At 44.3% G+C, this 24763-nt stretch overlaps 1 protein-coding gene across 1 annotated transcript in view; it reads right to left on the reverse strand.

Annotated features, from left to right (window-relative positions):
* Positions 1-24763, reverse strand: part of LOC109527750 (RNA binding protein fox-1 homolog 3-like) — a 236164-nt gene that overhangs the window by 139068 nt on the left and 72333 nt on the right. Inside the window, 1 exon segment of the mRNA XM_019889832.1 lies at positions 12598-12707. Within this exon segment, the coding sequence (XP_019745391.1) occupies positions 12598-12707 (110 nt within the window).

Genomic DNA, 24763 nt, shown 5'->3' on the forward strand with positions numbered 1-24763 from the left:
TTAATCAGCCATAAAACTATCAGAAGCGGCCAAGCAAGCGCATGAATATTTGATGGTCATCAATAAACAATGAGTTTGTTTTGCAAACTAACTTTCATCCTGACGTTTAGCCACTGCGCATCCATCGCCGGTAGGAAGCGGGAGAGAAAAAAAAAAAAGGCGGGAGAAAGGTCCTTCCCTTGGGAGAGAAAGCTAGCGCGTCACGGCGGGTCGGATTAAAACAAAACAAAAAAAAAAACGTTTTCGCAGGCGAATGACGGCTAAGCTTTCCCACATTGTCTTCAAATTCTCCAAGTACAACTCCAGAGAACCCTCAATCCCAGCAATCACAGTATCAAATCTGTTGTGGCTCCTGAAGAGCCATGAAACATTTGTTTCCTATTTTCTAGAGCTACAGAGCTGCTTTATTTTGGAAAGTTCATTCGTTATTGTGAAGGGCACACCGGACGGACGTTGTGGAGTGAGACACTTCCTGTTAACGTTGCGCGGGGAACCTCCGAACGATGGACTGCAACTTCGTGTCGTAGGCCAAGCACAGCCTGTATGGAAATGTTTTATGTAAATGTATGTCATATTATTAATTAGTGGGGTGTATTCACTGTGGATAGACATTCGAGGGGCGTTCCAATTGTTTACACTTAGCATTTACACACAGCGATTAGCGCATTAGCTCATTAGCGTTAGCTACACTAGCGTAGCCACGCGTTCATCACATGTCAGATCAGTGGGGCACATTGTTTTACCACGTTTTACGTGGCAACGTGGAAGTGTTTTTATGTTTGTCTGTTGCAGTTTTACACCTTCATGACTCGCCTGTGAATGAATCGCAAGAAATATCAACGGCGTGGTCATTGAATTAGTTATCTGTCTGCCCAGCCGCAACGGGGACGCGGCGACGGCAGAACAAAATCTGAATTGGAAACCTTATTTCAGACTTGAAACCCTAACTTGAAAGCCCAAATTTGAAACTTGAAAACCTACCCCAGGCTTGAAACCCCACTTCTGGAACTCTAAACCCTTTGAATCTCAAAGCCAGGCTTGAAACCTCGATTTGGATGCCCAATCCTGTCTTGACACCCTGATTTAAAACCCAAATACCGGTTTGAAGCCCTAATTTCAACCCCAACCTGTGTTTAAAACCTTAACCCAGGCTTTAAATCCGAATTTAAAGCTGAAAACCAACTGATTTCAAATCATTTTTCTTATTCTTATTCTTATTAAATCGTAATTAGAAACCTCACTCCTGTTTTCAAACGCTAATTTGAGACTAAATCTGCTTTGAACCCAACTCCGGTTTAATACCCTCATTTGAAACCCAACACTTGGTTTGAAGCTCTCGTTTGCAATCTGTTCGAAACACTAACCCAATCTTGAAAGTCTAATTTGGAAGCCTGAAGCTAAGGCTAACTTCAAGGCCTGAATTGAAACCCTAACCCTGACTTGAAACCCCAATTTGGAACCCTCAACCCTGTTTGAAACGGGAAGCCAGGCTTGAAACCTAAATTGGAAATTGTAACCCTTACTTGAAAGCACAATTCGAAACCTTAATACTGGCTTCAAGCTGGAATTTGAAACCATAACCGCGTGCTTGAAATCTAATTCAACACCCCAACTCAAGGTTTTGAGTCAAGGTTTTAACATTTGGACGATCAAGCCTGTGCTAAGATTTCAAACAATGGTTAAGGTTTGAAAATAGGGTTTTAAGTCTGTGTTTCACATTAGGGCCTCAATCAATGGCTTGGGCTTCAAACTGGGCATCAAGGTGTCAAATTAGGGATTCAAGGAAGGGAAAATGCAGCATTTGAGTTGATTTATTGAAGATATGAAGGATTTCATGTCTTTTGTGATGCAATAAAGAATCAGAATCCCCCCGACGCTCGACAGAGCCTGAACGGGTCAATCAGAGGTAGGGCGTCGCATCCGCTGAGGACGAGCGTACGCGGCGTGCGAGCTTTTGTTATCGAGGGCGCGGTGTTTGCTCTCATGCATGTTTCATGCTCAACCTGCCGCGTGTTTGCTGCTGAGCGCACGAGAGCGGTCGGTCGGTCAGAGGGTCCGCCCGCTCGAAGGGCGACTAAAAAGAGAAATATTCATCACAAGACCGCTGAGGTCTGCTGTTAAATAATTCCCAGTGAAACGGACGCCCAATGTCACACGCTTGTCATTTGAGAGGAAAAAAAAAAAAAGTCCAGAAATTGCGAAAAGCTTTCTCCTCATACCAAATATACTTTGCTCTTTTTAGATTAAAAAAAAAAAAATCGAACATGAGACATTCATTCATCATTTTTTTCCCCCCTCTACAATTACAGTCGAACCTCCAGTTACAAACGTCTCTTTTTACGAACGACGTACAAAATTTTCACAGAATAATGACCTCTGTTGACGTACTATTTCCGATATATGAACGATCTTGGCACGGATGAACGAATGGATCTATGGAGCGTTTCTTCTCACGCAGGCCGAAGCATCATTGGCGACGTGCAGACTGAATTGCTAGAAACTGAAAACTACTCGGGCGGTCCGGTGGTCCAGTGGTTAGCACATCGACATCACAGTGCGGAGGTACCGGGTTCAATTCCAGCTCCGGCCTCCCTCTGTGGAGTTTGCATGTTCTCCCCTTGCCTGCTGGGTTTTCTCCGGGTACTCCGGTTTCCTCCCACATTCCAAAAACCATGGCAGGCTGATCGAACACTCTAAATTGTCCCAAGGTGTGAGTGTGAGCGTGGATGGTTGTTCGTCTGTGTGTGCCCTGCGATTGGCTAGCAACCGGTTCAGGGTGTCCCCCGCCTCCCGCCCGAAGACGGCTGGGATAGGCTCCAGCAACCCCCGTGACCCTTTTGAGGATAAGCGGATCGGAATATGGATGGATGGATGAAAACTACTTTGTGGCGGCACAAGGCGGAAAGCGCGTGTCGTCCCACATTTGCATCCTTGATCATCCAATCAAACGATTGATGTGGTGGCCTAACAGGAGTCCCAAAATCAATTCATATTGACAGATATAAATAAAAAAAAAAAAAAAAAGAAAACCCACCCAACTGTCCGTCCGTCCACCCATCCTTCAGTCATTCAGGCTGTCCGTCCATGTATGAAGCAGATTTTGCGTCCTTCCATCTTTCAGGCCACGCCCACGTGATTCAACCACCTTGCGAATGTCTAAAATTTGACGGGAGCTTCACCATGAGGTCAGGCGAGAATACAGGAAATTCCAATTCGGAATATTTCATGCAGATGTTGGAGTTGCTTCACAACAAGGTAGACAAGATGAAACACAAAGAAGCGCACAACACAAAGGCGCCTTTTGCAGAAGCTCTGCAATCAATCGGCTCCGTCCCGTTCGGTCGATCTGATCTCAGGCTAAGCTAGCAAACACCCCGCTCCCATTCAGTCCATCTGATCTGAGGGTACGGTATCAAACGGCGATCTGATCTTTGCGGTCGGTTCGCCTGCTGCTGCCGCTGCCGCGTGGGGGCGCTCCACTCATGAAATGTGCGAGATGAGCGAGACCTGAAGCCGGCTGCTCCTTGTCTTGCGTCAGCTCAACAACAAAAACGACATTTTCAGGCCAGCGCGGTTAAATTACAAACAAAACCAGAAAAAAATGTGGTTTCCTGCAGCGCAACGTGCACACATGCATAAACGCGCAGACACACAGACGCACAAAAAAAGCCCTGTCTTGTTTTTAGCTCTCAGATGGATATATTTAGATGCCACACATCAGGAATTCAAAGAAAAAAGGGGAAAAAAAAAAAACAGACAACTCGGTGCTCCACTTGACGAGAGAGAAATCCGTCAGAATGCTGACGAGACAAAACGAGCGCAACCGACTTCAAACAATGGCCTCAAATCATGTCCTGATTCACAAAATAAGGCGCTAACGCTACCACGGCTAACAGTTCACTTGAAACCCTGATTTGAGAAATCCACTTTGACCCCTCTGACTCAAAGGTTACTAACCCCGACGCCAAATTTTCTCAGGGCCGGTCCAACATTTCTCAGGATCTATTTTCTTTCAAACATTTAACATTGAAGCACTTAAAAAGATCAAAATAAATTAAAGCATCCCAATTTGCTAAAACAAATATATTGGTGTGGAAAAGTTTTCGCCTTAATATTTTCCAAATGCATTTTTATTTTTGTCAGCTTTCCACGACGGCCTCAATGAAACGCCGAAAACATGGAAAACATTTTTTTTAAAAGATGCAAATATAGAAAGTTGACTTGACTCGAATCCAGTTAAAAGCAGTGAAAGTGCTTGCAAGCGCTGTTGGGTGATGGTTGCCGTGGCAACAAGGGCCAACAGTAAGCCGGTGGGGGAGCCGCCGTTAATGGGCCGTCCTTTCCATTTTCTCGCACACAAACCCGAGTTTGACTCGAAACCTGAATTCCACACCCTTCTCCTAATTCGAAATCCCAATTCAGGATAGTCACCAAACCTCAAATTGAAACCTTAACCCCATTTTCAAACCCTAATCTGGAATTTAAATCTTCATTTAAAACTTTAATTTAAAGCCTTACACTTGTTTGAAACTGGAACATAAAACCCAAACGCTCACTTGAAACCCTAATTTCAAACCCCAACCCTCGTTTGAAACGCTCATACTGGTTTGAGAACCTTACCTGGATTTGAAACCTTAAAAAAAACAATATTTCAAACTACAATTGGAAACCCCACCCACTTTTTCAACACTTAACTTGAAACCCAAACACTTCACGGAGTTTGAAGTGCAAGCCCTAATTTAAACCCTAACCTTTTATTTAAACATAAATCCTCATTCTGAAACCTTATCAAGGAAGGAAACACTCATTTAAAACCCGACCCCTGGCTATTAAAAAAAATAAATAAAAAAATTTGAATGCCTAATTTGAGACCCGAAAACATCCCGAATTTTACGCTCCAATGTTGTCTTGAAACCCTAACCCTCATTTGAAACGTTGAGACCCCACTTCTTGGTTGAAACCCCGGTTTGAGACCCTAACCCAAGTTTAAAACCAAAACCAGATGTCTTTATTCTCTAAAATAAAACAAAAAGAAGACTACACACATAAAAATTCACACTTTGTTCCCTTAAAAATCCGATTTGATTCTGTCAAAATCCGCCCCCCTAGGATGTCAGATTGATTGCATATTATTGTGCAGACCCCCAAGACGCGACTCAAGGGTCCCAAGAGGTTTGTAGACCCCAGTTTGAGAATCACCGTTCTCCCAAATTCCGCCCCACTGACACAATTGTCCTGATGGCCCGTCTGCCCCTTCCCCTCCGCCGACGGCTGCCGGTTTCCGTTTTGCCAGCGACGCTACATTAACGCGGGTCCTCAACACTCCACACCGGCCGGCCACCCCCGGCCATAAAAAGCGCCGCTCCTCGCCACGCCGCGTGCATCCCTGCTCTCCATTACCCGCACCTCTGTCGCACCGTCTGCACCCGGCGCTTTTCAATTATTCATGACGGCGAGGACAGAAGCGCGCACCCCACTCCGAGCCTCTTCTTCTTCTTCCGTGGCGACGGTAATATACAAGGACACGCCGCCTGCACTTCCGACAATTACCACAAGGCCGCCCGGGTCGGCAGGGCCCCGAGGGGGAGGGCGCCGGTCCGTGTGAGTAACCTGGACGTCTTTCAACGGGCATCCGTCTCCATCAGCCGGTGACCGGGGCTTGTAAGCTAAAGCTAATGGCCCCGCGGAAGAACATCTGTCTGCTGAATAAATATTCTTATGAGGTACAGGTGATGCTGGCCAACTACAGAAGGTCGCTCGCAAATAAACTCCCTTTTTCGCTTCTGTATATGTAAGTTATTGAAAAATTTTTAAATAAATGCAAATTTCCCCAGTGTGGGACAACTAAAGGTTATCTTATCTTATCTTAAACCGACTGTTTGTATTTTACCACGCTGGCACCAACCAGCCTCGTAGCCCATATTTTAAAAAGTAGTTTTATATGTCGTGGTTCAAATACTAACATGTGAAAAAAACAGCTTGTTGGGCTTGAAACCAACTCTTTCTTTCTATCTTACTTTCAGTAGCTAGCTTCTTCTTAGCTTAGCCCGAATTCAAAAAGCTAAGAAGTTTCATATCTAGTCCAAGAATCCTCCCACCCAAAATACTATTTGTTTTTTAAGCTCCGTGCGCTAACTAGCTTCTTAGCTTAGCCCAAATTCTAAAAGCTAAGAAGTTTCATATCTCGTCCAAGAATCCTCCCACCCAAAAAACAATTTGTTTTTTAAGCTCCGTGCGCTAACTAGCTTCTTAGCTTAGCCCAAACTATCGTTTTGACACGTGAAAAATAAATACAAGTTTGCTTGGTTTTGAAACAACCGTTTGTCGACTCGCCCGTTGGTTTGATGTGACCTAGCCCCTTAGTTTAACGCAAATTCTAAATATTCCAAAGTTTGATCTCTTTTCCGCAGGGAATTGCAAACGGGCTACGCTGGACTTCCACATTTTAACGTTACCATTGGTGGGTCTTTCCACGTTTAAATGTTGATACGTCCCCAGACACAAAGGTGCAGATGAATAATTTATCATCTATCTATGAACAGTTTGCAAATGATCCAAATCTCGAGGGTTGGGCCTTGGTGGAGGCCTCAAACTCCAGCCAGTTCTTTAGGTACCCAATACCAGAGTGGGCTAGATCCAAAATTCTACCTGGAGAAACCGAGACACCGTGGGAAACCGCAAACAGCATCTTGGGAACATTATGGTACAAGGTCTCAATTGTTGTGACTTTGCCAAAGTGTATCAAGCCAAATGAGCCTTGGTGGAGGCCTAAAAGTTCAGCCACCGCAGCACTTTTTTAGGGACACCAACGGCCAGAGGAAAGATTCAAAATTCAGTCAAAAGAAAGTGTTACACTGCGGGAAAATGGCAAATCCAATTTGGGATTCTGTTACACAAGGTGACTGAATCGGTCAACTACTTCTTGGAAATGATTTTGATCTTACTTCAAGTCTCCCACTATGCCAAAATGGCGCCCCCACGCTATCCCCCTCGACGTATAAGAAACTACTGCCGCAGTCGGAAAGCGTTGCAGCTGAGTGGCGACGTCAAACGATGCTTTGAAAAACGATTCAAAACAAATTCAAGACAAGGAACCACCGAACTAGCGAAACAATTCTCCCTTATCATCATCATCATCATCATCCTCTTCATCCTACGCCAAAATAGCCAACACAGCATGCCAGGAAGTTTTCCCGCTCTCGTTGCGAGGCCTCATCACTCACCCAAAAGTACATCATCATGGCGAGGCGGGATGGTAGACGAGGGCGAGCGAGGGCCAAGCGGAGGGACCGGTCGGTGCGGCCGGCGCGGCGCCTGGTTTTCGACTGGCGCTGATCCGCTGAGGCAGCCCTCCCTCTCCCCAACTCAGGGGGGGCTTGACTCCAGCTGCCCCCCACCTCCTCCCACTACTACTTCGCCCCCACCCATCAACACCAACTCGCTCTTCTTCTAATGTCTCTCTCACCGCTGCTTCTTCACTTTTTAAGCACCCCCCCGCCCTCCCTGGTATCTTCTTCTGAGAAGAGGTTGTTGGAACCCCTTTTTTCTTGCGATGCTCTCTCCCGCCCTCCCTCCAGAACCCCCCCCCACCCCACTCCTAAGCCGTCACTTATTGAGGCTCAACTGGAGTACCCGCCTGACAGCTGCCTGCGAGCGTTCCTCTGCCGCCACTGCCAGCGCCGCCGGGAGACGGCGCTGTGAAATTTAACGTCCCAGGGAGGATTGAGAGCTGTGGGCTTGAGGGATGGGAGGGAGGGGGTGTGGGGGGCCTCCAAGGGGGAAAAGGTATGTGTTGATGTTGGAGGATTAAGTTGAAGGAAGAAGAGTGCGATGAAGAAAGAAGACCGCGGGGTCCCGCCAGATTGCCGCAATCAGAAACCGACAAAGTGTTTGGGTACGCCGCCATACCACCGCAGCGCGCTTTTGCCGTCTTTTCCATCAGCAATGGACCAAAGGAGGAGGGGGTGCCACCGCCTCCTCCTCCTCTTCTTCTTCTTCTTCTTCTTGGCTGTAACAATACGCCTGCCTCAGCGATTCTCCAAACGTATCATCAATACACCACTGCGAGGGGGCGGGGGCGGGGGCGGTGGAGCATTAACCCCGCGGCGAGCTCCGGTGGTTTCCGCGGTGCATGCCCCCCCCCCCCCCACTCCAATCAGAGGCCTCCTGCGGGATCAGCTCATTTTATCCCAGGAGGGCACCCCGACAACATTTGGCTGCCTTCGGAGGGAATGTGATGCCAACGCCACGCTAATTCACACGTCAGAAAGCAAAGTGCCATGAAAAGGCAAGCGGGAGGTTTGGGGGGGGGGGGGGGATTGTAAGATTGTGTCATGGGGGATGTTCAACCCCAGTGGTGGGCAAAGTATTCTCGGCGGGCCGCATACGGGCAGCTCCATTTGTCGAGAGGCCGGCATGATGTGTTGCATTCGTTCAGTCATATTTTTCCCAGTCGAACGGGTTCATTAGAATGCATGAATCCATTTTCTTATTCATTGAGCTCATTATAAATGACTCAATGTACTGTAAATAAAACAAAATGAGTCATAAATACACTTCACAGATGATTGAAAATAGTTACATTCATTTTGGTAAATGACTTATTTAAATACATTATAAAACAGTAAAAAACAAATTTACACAGGCTATACATTCAAAATGATAACACGGTACCCGTAACATTGCTTGTTTACTTATAAACACGGATGAGTAATTTTTTGCAAATGACGAAATGAAATTATTTGTCTACATATTTCATACCGTTTGGAAAAAATATATATCAATAAAAATAACACTGAAATAATCAATTATTCAATCAATTATTGTAAAAAAAAAAATTTAGTAAATTTTTTAAAAATCACATATTTCATTAAAAATACTTTTACTTTTATATTGGTTAGTTTGTAGTAAATAAAATAAAAATAGCAAAATACGTACATTTCCATATACATTTAACATTTTTCAAATTACTAATACAAATTTTAAATTATTGCGAAATTATTAAGATTCAACATTTTTTTGTATTCACATGGAAAAATGGGTTCGTTGATTTGAATGCTACTAATGCCCGATTACATTTAAAGTGAAAATTTTTATGCACAGACATATGACGTACGTACGTACAGCTCATGGCTGTCCATTTTAAAAACCCATCTTGGCCCCGACGCACTTTTTGCTCCACTGATGACTGGAAAAGAAATGAATTCTTTCGTAATCCACAAGGTCCACACGGAAGATCCCGGTGATTGCCGTCCTTGTGAAAATCAATGCAAACGCTTGGATCGCTGCTTTACGAGGCGCGGCGACCCCACAACAACCCCTCAAAGGCAAGCGCAAGCCGGATGACATAACTCTCGTCCGCGGACGCAACACCATGTGGCTTTCCCATTTCATCCGCAAAAGCTCGCAGGCATTGTGCTGCCGGCCTGGCCTGGATTTACATGAGCAATCAGCCAGTGGCAAGCGTTGGGGGGCGGCGGCGCTCCGCCATCAATCTCTGATGGGAAATAAAAATGAAATGCACTTCTCAGGCACGCCAGATTAAGGGTGGCGCTTTTATCAAACACTGAAGTCTATTTCAAGTTGTGCTCATAAATAAGTGAGGCTCTGAAAGAGCGGGTGTTGAAAGAGGGGGTTGGAAAAAAAACAACGAGGTCTCGACACGGAGGACACCGCATGCCGCGGTGGGATTAAGGAAAAAAAATGGGGGCATCACAAGACCCCCCCCCCCGATTCAACCTCAAATAAAGGAATTCAAATTCCTTGTTGAAGTGGGTACATTCCCGAAGCATTTGGATTCGCTAGCGTGGTCTCGACTTCCCCTTGAGAGCGGCGCATCCATTATGAAGATAAAGCTTTCAAGCAGGAAGTGAGCCCTTCCTGCCTAAAATGTCCGACTGTCCCATGGGGGGCTCACACCCGATCATTTTTTCCTCGACATTTCACCACAATCTAGCTCTACTTTCGCCTGATGTTCGCGAACTGACTTTTCGTTCGTTTCCTGGACTCTCAAGTCAATAGGCCAGAGAACACTTTTGGTTTCGGTTTCAACGCGCACATGTAACTGGTGGGAACTAAGACCTGTCTATGTTGGGAAGAGGCTAAAATCCTACTCACTCATTCTTGACAGTAATTTGAGATCCAAGTCAGCGCTGACATTCAAGAAGTTGATGTGTTCAGTGTGAAAATCTACTGACCAATTTCTTTTGAGAAGCCACTTCAACCCGAATCCTGAATTCCTGTCGGTATTCTAAAATATTTTAAGTCTCCAAAGAAATGTTCGACTCACACATGGGCTCATTTTATGACCCAGGTCTCAACATATGTCATCCAAATCCTGATTCCTGATTCAGAAATTCTTCCGAAAATGTGCAATTTTAATTTTTTCAAAACAATCATCGCAACAGAACATTCCTGAACGACAAATGTTCTCATGTCCACTGAGGTCAAGTGAGGACATTTCTGGCATACATTTGCATGCGTGTAAATGATCAGAATTGGTGCCCCCTGTACCTCAATTTGAGGCCGGGAAAAAAAAAAAAACCTTGAGTAAGCTCATCGGGACAAGCCGTAATAGCGGTCAGGCTAGCTACAGTAAACAACAACTGAAAAACTGTAAAGACCATAAAGTGTTGCTACGGGAAAAAAAAAACCCTAACATGCGGCATTTTACGTGCTGTGGCCCCGCAAGACATGATTAAACGTCATTTATAAACATATTGCGAAGCTATACGCAGCAAATCGCCCATCTGCTGATTTTTGGGTGTGGCGGCGCGACGCATAAATGTAGCGTATGGCGACGCAGCTAAACGCCGACCCGTGTGTGCGTCTCTCGCACACATACGCGCACACATGCAGTTAATAACGCCGGGTTTAACATCTCGGCGATCTGAGCACCCGGCATGTGTGGCGCTAACCCCCTCGGGTATCCTCAGCGGGGTGGCACCGTAATTAGCGGGCCGGACGGCGGCTGCCATACCATCGGCAGGCGCACCCGGCGTGCTAACACGGCGGGGCGACACCCTTTCAAGGGGCTCCCGCTTGTTTTCTGGTTCAGACGAGCAACTTCACAGAATATCAACGGTGATAGACTAGCTTTGCCGTACAAGCTTGAACTGCTAAGGCCGCTAGCTTGATCAGCTAGCATGAGCAGCTACTTGTGAGACATTTTCTGAAAGTATGATGAATTTGGCTTGAGGTTTTGGAGTTTGGATCATATCAAAGGAGCGATGAGACATCATTTCAGCCAACAATATCAGCTTTTCAGGACATATTTTCTGAAAGAAACCCAAAACAAAGCTGTGCAATTTGGAGTTGGAGGTCAAATTTGGTGCAAGTCGCTCGACTTTATTGAAGACAGCATCCGCAGTTTTTTTGTCACACGGAAGAACGACAACATGCTCCGAATGTTGTCCAAATTGTCTTTGAATAAAATTTCAGGTCGGTGTTCCAACAACTATTAGAGTTTTAATCATTTCAAGAGAGGTGCCTGTGTCTCCAGACTTCCTTTCAGCTAGCATCAGAAGCTTTTTTGTGACAGTTCTGACACCAGTGGTCCAGAGAGTATGAAAATTTAGAGTTTGAGGTTTTGGATTTTGACAAGCGTTAGTAAGAAAACTGTCATTGCTTCCTGACTTCGTTTCAGCTAGCAACATTTATTTTTGGAGAATCTGAAAAGATATTAACAGGCCACTAAAGTTGAACAATTTTGACTTGAAATTGACTTGAAATTGGATTAATTTTTTTCCTTCCCAAAAATTTTGAATGCTTTTAGAGTTCAGAGAGATGAACCAGACTACATTTCTGCCAGCAACATTGTCTTCAAAATGATTACTTAACACTTACAAAAACTTGTACAATCTCAAGTTGTAGCTAAATTTCAACCATTTTTTTAAAGTTCAAATTGTCAACAAGTGTGACATCAGCACACCTCGCCGTCCGCTTTTCCACTTGCTTGTTGAGACATTTTCTGAAAGTGCAACACCATCCCACCAAAATTTTCATCCAAAACATGCCACCCATTTTTCATCGACTTCATTTATCTTCTGTGCGCGTGGCCACTTGTGCATGCGTACGTCTGGGCGCCGACACGCTCAGCCTCTGACAGGAAGCGCTCATCAAACAAGACTTGACATTGGACATTTCTGCCATCACGGGAATGATCTCGTTTCACGTAACCCAATTAGATGCGACCCCGGCGCACCAATCAGCACTAATTCCCGCCTCGTAAACGTTCAAATCGATCGTAAACATTGATGCAAACTAGGTGGTGCTGGTGGGGCGGGAGGGGAGGGGTGGGCGGCAATTAACAGCCCTGGAAGCCGTCCTGATCCGGAACCTTCTCTGCCACCAAAGCGTTATTTCTTCCACCGCTCCCGTTCTTAATTAGAACCTTGTCATTTTTTTTTCTTTCGCCGCGAAGCAACATTTAAATGTCAGCAATTATGAAGTCCCAGCCAGCGTGACGGTACGGTAGCATGAGCTTCCAAAAGCATAGATTCCCCTTAACCTAAACAAAGCAGTTCCACTTGCAAGCCTGCAGAGGGCGCCACTGCGGAGTGCTTCCAAAAGGAAAAAAAAAACGGGAAACCCACTCACCAGTCTCGTGAAGAGCGGCACTCCCAGATGCCACAAGTGCTCGTTGAGCAGTCCGCTGTATACCACGTTCCCAAAGACGCCGATGCTTCCCGACTTGCACAACGCGTTACCTGGCAACACACAAACAAAAAATGAGTTTTGGTTTCTACCACGCGAACGGGTCCAGAGTTGCAGTTTCGATGTTGTTCATAACTCAAAAACGACGACACGCTGAATTCTGATTGCAAACGCAAAAGCGGGACAATCTGGTATCTGACTGCAGTTTCGCACAAGCGATGCGACTTCCCACAATTAGATGATTCGATGACAAGCGCCGCACATCTGGCGCCATGTTGAAAAGTCATCCAATGGTGAAAATTGCTCTCAACACGACAGGGCAGGACAAGTGAGTGTTGCGTGTTTCGCTTCACGCTGGCCGTTTTGGCCTTTTCCGCTATCCCCTTTCACGCAGGCAGCGCGCTGCCTCAGTGACACATCAATGCGCGCGCAAATAAATACACACGCACAGACACAAGTGGACATCGACGGACTTTCGCTCACTCACACACACATTTGGAGAAACACACAGTCATACACACACACACCACGTACGTGCACACATTCACACACAAAAACATGCATACACAGAGCGAGGCCGTAGAGTGATGTAGTGAGCAGTGCACCGGTACAGACAAGGCGTTGTAATTTGTGCACAAAAGCGTACGGATGGGGGGGAGTGGGGGGGAGGAGCCAACAAGCAGCTCATGCATTATTTACCAAGAAAAAAAAAAAAAAAAAAAAAAAAAAAGAAAAGAACCATTAAAATGTCAGCAGTGCTCGGGGCAGAGAAGCCGAGAAGCAGCACATTCATTATTCAGTGTGTGATTAAAGTGTGTCTAAGGGGGAGTGCGTGCGCACGTGCGTGTGCGCCAGTTGTGGAGGAATGCTACGCCCCACAATCAACTTCAGCGGCTCTTCTTGTTTAGGTTACTGCAACTTTTTACTGGTCAAACCAGCTGTCAATCAAGGGTAGGGTTTCCAGCAAAGCTTACGATTTTGAATTTGAGTTTAAGGCCGTGGTTAGTGTTCACAGCAAGGGTTACGGTTTTAAGACTGGGTCAGGCTTTTAAGACAGAGTTACACTTACCCCCCAGAGCAGGGTAAGTTTTTTAATAAATTAGGGATTCAAGTCAAGGTTTCAAAGAAGATTTTTGAGTGGTGGTTACAGTTTCAAGTTAGGGTTTTAAGTCAAGCTGGGGTTTCAAAGTAGGGTTTCAAGTCTTGGTTATGGTTAGGCAGTTGTGGAGGAATGCTACGCCCCACGATCAACTTCAGCGGCTCTTCTTGTTTAGGTTCCTGCAACTTTTTACTGGTCAAACCAGCTGTCAATCAAGGGTAGGGTTTCCAGCAAAACTTACGATTTTGAATTTGAGTTTAAGGCCGTGGTTCGGGTTCATAGCAAGCGTTACGGTTTTAAGACTGGGTCAGGGTTTTAAGACAGAGTTACACTTACCCTCCAGAGCAGGGTAAGTTTTTTTTAATAAATTAGGGATTCAAGTCAAGGTTTCAAAGAAGATTTTTGAGTGGTGGTTACAGTTTCAAGTTTTAAGTCAAGATGGGGTTTCAAAGTAGGGTTTCAAGTCTTGGTTATGGTTTTCAACAAAGGTTAGAGTTTCAAATTGGGGATTTAAGTCAAGCTGGGGTTTCAAAGTTGGGTTTCAAGTCTTGGTTATGGTTTTCAACAAAGGTTAGAGTTTCAAATTTGGGTTTATGATTTCTCAGCAGGGTTTTTAGCCTGGATTAAAAGTTACAAAATGGTTATGGTTTCAATGATTTCAAATAAGGGTTACAGATTCAAATTATGGTTTTAAATCCGGGTTAGGCTCTCCAAGTTGGATTTCAAGACAGGGTCAAACTTCCTGGTATAGGTAGGGTTTGCAATCAGGCTTTCAAATTAATGTTTCAATGTACGGTTTTGAGTAAGAGCTACAGTTTCAAATTAGGATGTGAAGCCAGGATTGGGATTTCAAACAAGTGGAACAGCTTTGAATTAGTGTTCAGGTTTCAAGGATGCTTTCAAGACAGGGAGTGACTTCGAAACAGAGGTACCGTTTAAAAGGCTTTTAAGTTAAAGTTCCAAAGTAGGGCTTCGATGCCACGTCAGGGTTTCCAACTAGGATTAGGTTTCAAATTAGGACTTCAAGCCTGGTTTACATCTTCCAACACAGGTTATGGTCTCAAATAAGGGGTTCAAACCAGAGCTGAACTAAGCAGGGTTTCCAAACGGGGGTTCGGGTTTCCAACAATGGTTATGGTTTCAAGGACTTGAGTCAAGGGTTACAGTTTCACACACACCAAGGTCAGGCTTTCCAAGTAGGGTCTCGAGATGTTGATAAGGTTTCCGATAAGGGTTAGGGTTTCAAATTGGGGTTGGAAGACATGGCTGGGCACTCAAACAAGGGTTAGGGCATGAAAGTAGGGCTTCAAGCATGTGTTGTGCGTGGACCGAAAGGTTTGGATGCAATTTCTGGCAGGAGGCACAATGCTGCAACACAATAAGGAAAACAACACTTTTAATAATTCAGGTGCTTGGAGAGTGTGGGGGATGAGGGGCGTGTGTGTGTGTGTGTGTGTGTGTGTGTGTGTGTGTGTGTGTGTGTGTGTGTGTGTGTGTGTGTGTGTGTGTGTGTGTGACGTCTAAAAGTAGCAGCGAACGCCTCATTTAGCCACTGCTGCTCCGCATTATTAAAGTTGTATTGAACCCCCTCCTGGGTCTTTCCCCAACTTTCTTTTTTTCTGTCGTCGGGCTTTCCAAACACCTTTCAAGACAGAGTTAGGCTTTAAAAGGAGGGTTTCAAGGCCAGGTTGGGGAGGTTGGGGTTAGGGTGTCAAATTAGGGTGTCGGGCTTGGGCTAGTGTTTGAAGACAGGATTTGACAAGACTTGCAGCTTTCTGTCTCCAAAAGGCCAGATTATTATTTTTTTTTTTTTTGGGTCCAAAAGTTGTAATTTTCCTACTTGATGGTTCCTGCTTAGCTTGCCCAATATGTTCAAACGTTTATTTCGGATATACAGGATAAAGCGCACATACGGTTTAAATCAAAGCTCAGATCATAAAGAGACGAACGAAGCAGACGAGGTCGAATGAGGCGATGAGCTCTGATTGGCTTGGAGACGATCACATGACATAAGGGCACATTTCCACCAGCAAATTCTTTGAACGGTAACGGCTCAACATGACCCTGAAATTCAAACCTAAAAGGCAGACTTCCTGTGTCTGTTTGGTGAAGACTTTTTCTGGGTCTACTTTTTGGGTGTCTACTGAAGATAAACGTGTTTACAAAATCGAACATTTGGGGACTGGACTTTTCTTTTTTGAAAATGTCAGGTGGGGACCACCTGAAAAGAACAGACTTCCTGTGTCTGTTCAAACATGGCTTCTTCAGACTTTTTTGTGGGTCTTATCCTGATAGAGATGTCTACCAAATCTCATGTCGATAAGTCAAACTGCCTGAATTAAAACAACACAAAAACAGTTTGGACCATCCGAACCAAGTGACACTAAAATGGCCACTTGAAAACAAAATGGCGGACGTCTGGAGTCGAACGCCATGAGACTTTTTTTTGTGGTCTACTCTTGTCTGTCAAATCTCATGTGGCTTAGTTCAACTCGTTTTGGGGACTGAATTTGGAAAAAGGAAAAAAAAAAAAAAGTCAATGTGTTCTCCAGTTCCACTCAAGCCCAACGCTAAGCATCTTCTCTTTAAAAGGAGGTTTGATGATGTCAGCGCCGAGCCCGCGGGCCGATTAGAAGCAATTTCTCTGCGATGAGCGTCGGCGTCGCGGCGTTACACAACGGAGGGTTGCACACTTTGGACGATTTCTTTGCTTTCTAATAACGCGGTGGCGCCTTAATGGATCGCTCGCTGGATCTAACGTGAAGACCAAATGCATTTCTCCGTGCTAATAACATGAAAGGATAAAAATAGAGGAGAGGGGGATAATAACACTTATGAGGAAAGGGGGAATAATTTTTTTGTAACGCTATGCTTTTTTTTTTTCCTTTAATAATAAAAGCTCATAAAAGAAACAAGCAAGTTTGGAGGCTGCGAGGTAAGGCGTCAAGGTTATGAATGAGCACCCTCAGATAAGGTGAGCGCATGATGACGGTGATGGGAGACAAACAAATCATTTCTTCATTATTGCTTCCGGCGCCACGATCAGTGGTGGCGTTGTGCTAATTGTTGGTGGCCTTGTTGGCGTCCAATCATTACAAGCGCATGCAAATAGAAAAACTATCGATCCACCTGATTTTCCATTCATCGATTTTCTCGACTGAGGAGTCTCATTCCACAAAAAAAAAAAACCCTGTCCTGAAATATTAAGTCCAACAATCTTGAATTAATCAATAAAATGAATTAATTGTGACTAACATGCTTTCTGATGAAAAGAGTTTGAATTTGCCCGGAAATGGCGGCAAAAGCACTCCTTTTGTCAATTCAATTTTTCAACTCATTTATAACATAGTTCCTGAGCACAGCTTTAGTCAAAATGAAACGCCAACTCACTTCGATGTGGTCCTTTGGCTCCACGATGCCAAAATATGGCGTCACAGCAGTACTTTTGTCTCAATGGAACTCCTTGACTCATTTCACCCAAGTTTCCTTGCAACCAAGATGCCGTCCAACGACTACTTTTTTCTTCTAAACAAAGATCCTAAATTAACCTCAACATAGTCCATTCGCACCCCACAAGCTAGCTTTGTGTCCAGAGCGCCGAAACAGTCGGGGATAGGCGAATACTGAACCAATGATTTCAAAATAGTTTTTTTGGGGACTGAAACATTTCAATTCCTTTCAACGGGGAACATTTACCGTATTTTCTGCACCATAAGGTGCTTACAAGTATAAGGCGCACCTTCAGTGAATGTCCTATTTTTAAACTGTTTTCATAATGGGCGCACCGCGTTATAAGGTGCATAGAAACTACAATCGTGGCTGCGGTTGCATCATGCATCCACTAGATGGAGCAACGCTAAAGGGAATACGATACAATCCAGCTTTATTTATACAGAGCTTTCACAACCGCTGCAGCTGTAAACAAAGTGCTTGAGAGAACATTTAAAATACTACATCCAAGAAATCTGAATATTGATCCAGACAAAAGGCGCGCCGGATTATAAAGCGCACTGTCGGCTTTTGAGAAAATTGAATGCTTTTCGGTGTGATTTATCGTGTGGAAAATACGGTATTTGAAATTGAGTTTCAAGCTTGGAACAAGTTGAACTCTAAAGTCAAGATTTTTCCAGTGTAAAATACACGTGCATGCTTGACTTCGCTTGTTCATGCCATGTTTCCTAATGAGCAGCCGGGAGGGGTGTGGCCGGCCTGCCCAGATTTCATCTGGGAGGAAGTGAAAGTGGCCCAGCCGACTTGGCATCCCATTAAAGTGTGTGCGTGCACGCGTGTGTGTGTGTTGGCATCGGCCGCGCACCGTGTTTGTTGTGCATCAGTCAGTGGGCGAGCGATCGATATCCAACACAAAAGCTCATTGATGACGGACAGCTCTTGACAAACATACAGCATTTTTTTCTGTTGAGCTTAGCAATAACCTCCAAGGTCAGCGCCGGTCGCAACGCCTCCTCCTCATTCCTCAACAGTCTGCTGGCTTTTTTTTTTTTTTCCTCGTTCACAAAAGTCCCATGCATTTTAAAGCGGCGGGTGTATTGTTAGCAGCGCAAGTATGGAAGGAGAATGGAAGAAAATGCCGACAAGAGGCCATAGACGTCTTGACGGGATGTTGACTGACATATGGGCCAACCCCTCCCCCGCCACCGCCAAGCTATCGTGTTGCTAAGGAACTCGGTCTGTAGCAATTCACTTTTCCAAAGCTCAATGACTGTAATCTGATCGCTCCAGGCCGATTATCCACTAAACATACTTTGCACAATGATAATAAACGCAACCCTCAAAATAAACCAAACAATTCAAAACAGTCGCCAGCCCCTTCAGTCAGTTAGCAGAATGAAATGGTTCCCCTTGCTATCTGTGATCACCACAACCTTGAACAGTACAAATAAACCACAGAAACAAAAAAAAAAAAAACCCAAACAAACAAAAGAAGAAAAAAACAATCTCAAACACAGGCACATACACGCGGAGTGATTCTGTCTGTGATTATTGAGATTGGATTTTACCAGTTTGGGTTTTTAGGCTAACCCGAAAGACAAACACCGCCCTGAACAAGAAAAAAAAAACAGGATCAATAGAATAATCCACAAAGTTCGGAAAGTCTAGAGCAGGGGTGTCAAACTCATTTCACATTGTGGGCCACATACGGACTCGGTAGATGTCAAGTGGGCGGGACCATTAACTTTATAACGTACTCTGCTATAAATAACCAAAATACCATGTCTTTCCTTTGTTTTGGTATAAAGAAGCATTGGCAGATTGATACCGTCTCAGTGACAGACCGAGACTGCTGTTTTCTTCTCTGATCAAAACAGTGTTCCCCCTAGCGGATAATCCATGAATTGCATTTTTATTTAAAATATTCATTCTGTGTCTTTAATGCATTTTTTTCACTTTTAAATGATCCTGCGGGCCAGATCAAAACTCCTTTGGGGCCGGTTCCGGCGCGCGGGCCGTATGTTTGACGCCCCTGGTCTAGAGCATGCTTGGTCAATGCATGCGCAATCTACTCGATGTCTCCAACAATGAAATGGCTCCTCTAACCAGTTAGCTGCCAACCAGTTAGCTGCCAATTTACACAAAACAAAGAAAATACAACAGTGAGAATAATCCACAGAGTAAAAAAAAAAAAGTCTCTTGTGCACTTAGTAAAATGCATTAAGACTACTGAGGTAATATATTCTCGTGTCACGTATTCATGATAATTGCCACCTTTCAGAAAATATATGCCCACACCGATTCGAAATAATCCACAGAGTCAAAAGACAGTCCGCGTGACAAGTCAATTCACTTCCACTTAGAATGTACGTGTCCTATAATGATTGCGATGGCTCATCTTGCGGTCTGCTAATGAGTGCTGTGTGTAGCAATCAGTAGAAATAACACACAAATCAGTCAAATTGCATATGACTACAGATGTGAGTTATTACTGGGGAGTTCAGCGCCGCCCCCCCCCCCCTCACTGGGTCCTCCTGCGCCCGCCGCACCGGGAGGGGGCCGCGCTGCCAGCTGGCAGCGTGAGTGATGCTCCATTAGGGAAGTGCTGCCGGAGAGGCCGAATCGCTCAGGTAATTAAAGGCAAAGCAAAGCAGGCAGACGAGGCGAGGCGTGCGGTCGGTCGGTCGGCCGGGCGGGCGGTTTGGGCTGCGGCTGCCGGTGGGGGTGTCTGTCGAGAGGTAGCGCACCCAGATTTATGGGGCTGAGTAATGCACAAGCCGAAGCCATTTTGCCAACCAGAGACCTCGCTAGCTTCCAAATAGTCTCAGGAGGCGACGGCTTCTTCTCCACTCGGATGCATCCTATTACCCGCCCTCCCTCGCTTTCACTTCTTCTTCCAGGTTTTTTTTTTTTTTTTTAAACTTCCATCCTACAGCATCACAACATAAATCAACCATATTAGCGTATGGATGAAGAGCTGCACTCTGATTGGTCTTCCAGGCTTCATGAGATTTACTTCGAGGAATACAAGAACGGGGGGAGCAGCAGCCAACCAATTTTGAGTGCTTATATTTTTCGAGGCCATGGTATCTGGGGGGGCTTTTGGGTGGGGGGTTAGCTAGAGTGGATCCCGGCTGACTTTTAGCAAGAGAAGCGGGGGGTTCAATCCACCCCCAACAAAGCATACCTGAAGCCCAAAAAAATTAAAAAAAAAACAATCCTGACCGTCTGAGGTGCCACATACATAGTTGCGTGACTACCATTATTTATTTACCAGCGTGACGGGAAAAAATGTGAGCTAACAGACAGGAGAAGCGCTTTGAGAAAAAGAAAACATGGATGCAAGGAGACAGTTGGTATATGAACATCAATGGCTTTTTTCAAAGCTTACCTCTTACGTAATAGTGAGAGGTGGCTACATGCTAGCATTGCCTATGTACGGTAACAGAAATGTTCCGTTTCGCTGAAGGTGCCGCAAAGTTGAGCATATCTTTCATCCTCAGCCATAGGATGTCAGCTAATTTGAAGGAAAAATATAACGAGGCGATGGCCAACTTTGATTATTTCGGCTTAATTGCGACAGAAAAGTGTCTGATGCTTAACTTTTAAACGAAGCAAAATGTCAGTGTATGAAACCCCTCAGGCTGCCTCTATAATTAAAAACACTGACGGCCTCTCGCGTGAATAATTTTTGAATATTATGAGATGGATCGCTTGGATGTTTCCCAACAGGAAGTGATGCAACACAGAAAGTCCCACACAGCATCTCGTGAGTAAACAATCTTGGCGTTTCGCGAGCCGTGCTAACGTCGTTTGTTTTGCTAATGGCAGCCCGCTTGGTGGGGGGGCTCCGGCTAATGAGCCGCACACCCGGAGGGGCTCGAGAGTATGGACAGCTAGGTCAGTCAGTCAAATTGAACTTTGATGACAATTCAAAAATATGGGCAGCAAAAATCAGCGAGACAGTCTGTCTCTTTTCTTGGTATGGAAGTGATACCAAATCTTGCAGCATGGCAAACAATGACCATTCACATACCGACTGACATGCCTACATGACCTTTCTTCGTGTTTTCCTTCTAATTTCACGAGCTGGGAGGATCGTTCTCTCACGTTTTTGAAAGTTGAGACTATAAAGCCTGTAGAGTAGAAGCAAAATGTCAACATAATAAGTATGACGAGTGAAAGGTGAATATGTGTTTTCATCACGGCCGCCGAGTCTTCTCTTGGCAAACGGTCCGCCGAAATCTAGCATCCACCAACAAACTTTTTCGACACCGTCCAAAATACGTGATCAACACACACCCTACGTTCTCCATTCTCCGACCCCCGTGCATCCTCCATCTCTATCCAGCCCCCGGCTATCAAAACGAGCCCACATCACAAGTACATTAGCGTCCAAGCTACCCAACCCGTAAAATTAAAAAGTAAAGGTCAAGCGTCTTGATTATAACCTCATTGTGATGAAACGCGCACACACACTCACACCTTTGAGAAAAAGTCCAGGAGGCATGCGCACGGGTAGACACCCTGTGGTGCTCCAGAACCAGCCATTTTGCCTGAGCTTCCCAAAATTTTAATTCATAAATATATAAAAATTTTAAAAACAAAAACAATACCAAAGAAAGTGTTTTGATATCAGCCAAGTAGTTTATTTGAGTTCACCTCCCTTGTAAAGAGATGTCGTGACTATGCTGACTGTTCATTTAACGCTTAATTTAAATATACCGTATCTACTGTTTTTAGTGATTGTGTGAATCACTCTAGCAACGGGTGCGCTTTTTCTGGGCTTGAACGCATGCCGACAAAAATGTCGTTTGCGATGTTTTTGCAGTTATTACATTTGAAAGAAAAAAAAATTGCACTCTGCCATTTTGACTCATCATTTATATACACAGCATTCTAGTAACTTTTATTTTATTTAATTTTTTTGTCAACAAACCTTGCCTGACAGTTAATCTAGAAAAGTGAACTCAACTTTATTTATAGAGCACTTTAAAAACAACCGCGGCTCCATATGAAGTACACGAGGGAAAAATCACGGCCTATGCAAACGAAGACAGTCAAAGCGATAAATTAATAACATTAAAAACAGTATGAAAACATCATTTTCGAATTACATTGGTGGCCGCCGATTCAATTTAAGACCATTTTGTTGTTTTTACATCTACTAACGTATGCATAACGTCCCGTGTGTTGCCAAGTAGCGTAAATGTGAACATGCATCGCACGGTTAATGGAGCTTTTTATGCTGATTCCCCCTTTCCTTTCCTATGGGGAGAAAAACGGCTTGTAAAGGCATCTATTGTTCAGCTGTTGCATTAATGATGAATTCAAGCGCTTATTTCCTACTTTCTGTTCAGATAAACCAAGCGCAGAAATAGCGGCGTGGTCATCGCTATCAAGATGCGCCCGCGGTCCGGACCAGGCTCGCTCGGGTTTGGCTGAGATAAATGTACGAGGGAAATTGGAGAAGGGATGAAGCAAAAAAAAAAAAAAAAAAATGAGGGAGAAGAAGATGATCAAGGTCGGCGGCCGCCTTATCGCTCGCCTCATTACGAGAAAGCGCCGTCGTCAGCACGGAGGGATCTTCCAGCGGAGAGGAAATGAGTGAACGAGGACGAGGAGGAGGAGGAGGAGGAGGAGGCCAAGTCAAATAGCTGCTGGTCACTGAGCTCAATTAGCGATAAGAAGCGAGTAGTGCCGAGAAGACAACGCCAGCGTCGAGGACGGCAACCTCTACGACGTCACCTTTGCTCACGTTTACAAGCCTTCGCATCAGACGTCAGGCGAAGTGGAATTTATCCGAACTGTCGGCATCATAAAAGCGGTTAAGTAACTGGGCTGGTGCTTGTGTCAAGTTTACCGCTGTCATCGGGAAAAGGTAATCGTGGAAGTGGAATTGGTGTTCATTTCTTAATCAGAACAGCACTAATTCCTGGGTTGTCCTCACATTTTCTCTCCTTGCCTTGACTGGGAACACAAAAAAGCCGAAGAAAAATCCTACTTCTGGAGTTGCTCACAGAGTTAATTGTAATCAGGCTTGGGATTTTGTATTGAAACAGAAAGGAAATAGAGACATGTATACAAATGTACAAATTATTCAACTCAAACTAAATCCTAGAAGTAAGCATGTATTTTTTTGAAGATATTTTTAAAAATTATTTCCTCTCAATCTTTCGGCATCTAATATATACAATGTGTATACTGCATACTATATATATATATATATATCAAGAACTAAAGACTATAACTTAAAATTTGAGAAAAAAATATATATACTTTTCAAACATTTTTGGACTGTGTCGGCATATGTGTAAATGCATTCAAATTACAGAAAGATTTTGAGAAAACGAGACAGTCACCCTCGAGTAGAAGTGATTTTTTTTTTTTTTTAATGTATTTATTTTTCCACCCTGGCTCTGTGAGAGGTTTCAAGGTAAGCAAACAACTTGAGGCACTTAGGGCTTGTGGGATGAAAGGAGACCCAAAGGGCGCCTCCTGACGCCGGCACGTCATAGCCTCCGACCTAGCCAGTCCACTTGTGCATCACACTCAATGACGACCCCGACAGCGGAGGTGGGTTTAAAAAAAAAAAAAAACTCAAGGCCAGCGGTCATGGTGAGGCTGAATGAGCGGCGGCAAGAGTCATAATGGTGACACGTTTCACACCAAAAGCGCCACTGTCATTAAATCAATAAGTCATTAGCTTTAATGGGATAAGCATTTGGAAAACTAATTGAAAACAGCTCCATTGGTTCCTGCTATGCGGCCCAAGCTTGGTTCCTGCTATGCCGCCCAAGGAATACAACAACTCTTTTCAGGGTTGTGTTGTCGCGGGAACAACAACAACTAAAGCGGAGCAAAAGTCGACATCCGTCATGGAAATTCACTGCAACAGATGTAATCAGACATCTTGGTTAAGCAGCATGTAGCTCATCAGAGAAAGTTATCCGCACTATTCCAAGTAACAATTGCTCCTTGATAAAATATGCTCCTCGATAACAAGACGGGAAATTCTATTTTTAAGCCTTTCAGAGACAGTGGTTACTACAGTGGACAGCTTATCGTGTTATCAGGTTACAGGGTGCATGAAAGGGTTAAATTAACATCTCCCCCTCCCTCCCCCCTTAAAAATAGCAAAAGAGTCCTCTAAACAGTATGGATCTGTGTTTAAAATATTATCTCCCAAATATATACTATAGACAATGCTTTGTACAATATTTCCTATTGCTGGATTGAGATAAAGAATAATTTTAAAATAATATCGGTGGTATATAAAGCATTAAAAAAACATTTTTATAGATATATACACTTAACATCATTTCATTTGGATAAACAGATACAAACAAACATTTTTATTGGTCGATAGATCGATATTTATTTGTATGCACGAATACAAATATATGAACAGGTTGTGTCTATTATGAAAATGTTATTCTCCCAATTATATACACAATATCCGAAATATTTTTTTTTAATTGTAAAAAAAACTACAAACATATCTTTTATCGGTATCCACAATTCAATATAGAGGCTAAATTTTATTGGTGTATATATATA

The sequence above is a fragment of the Hippocampus comes genome, unplaced genomic scaffold, assembly GCF_001891065.2.
Source record: "Hippocampus comes isolate QL1 unplaced genomic scaffold, H_comes_QL1_v1.1 scaffold326, whole genome shotgun sequence".
Lineage (NCBI taxonomy): Eukaryota > Metazoa > Chordata > Actinopteri > Syngnathiformes > Syngnathidae > Hippocampus > Hippocampus comes.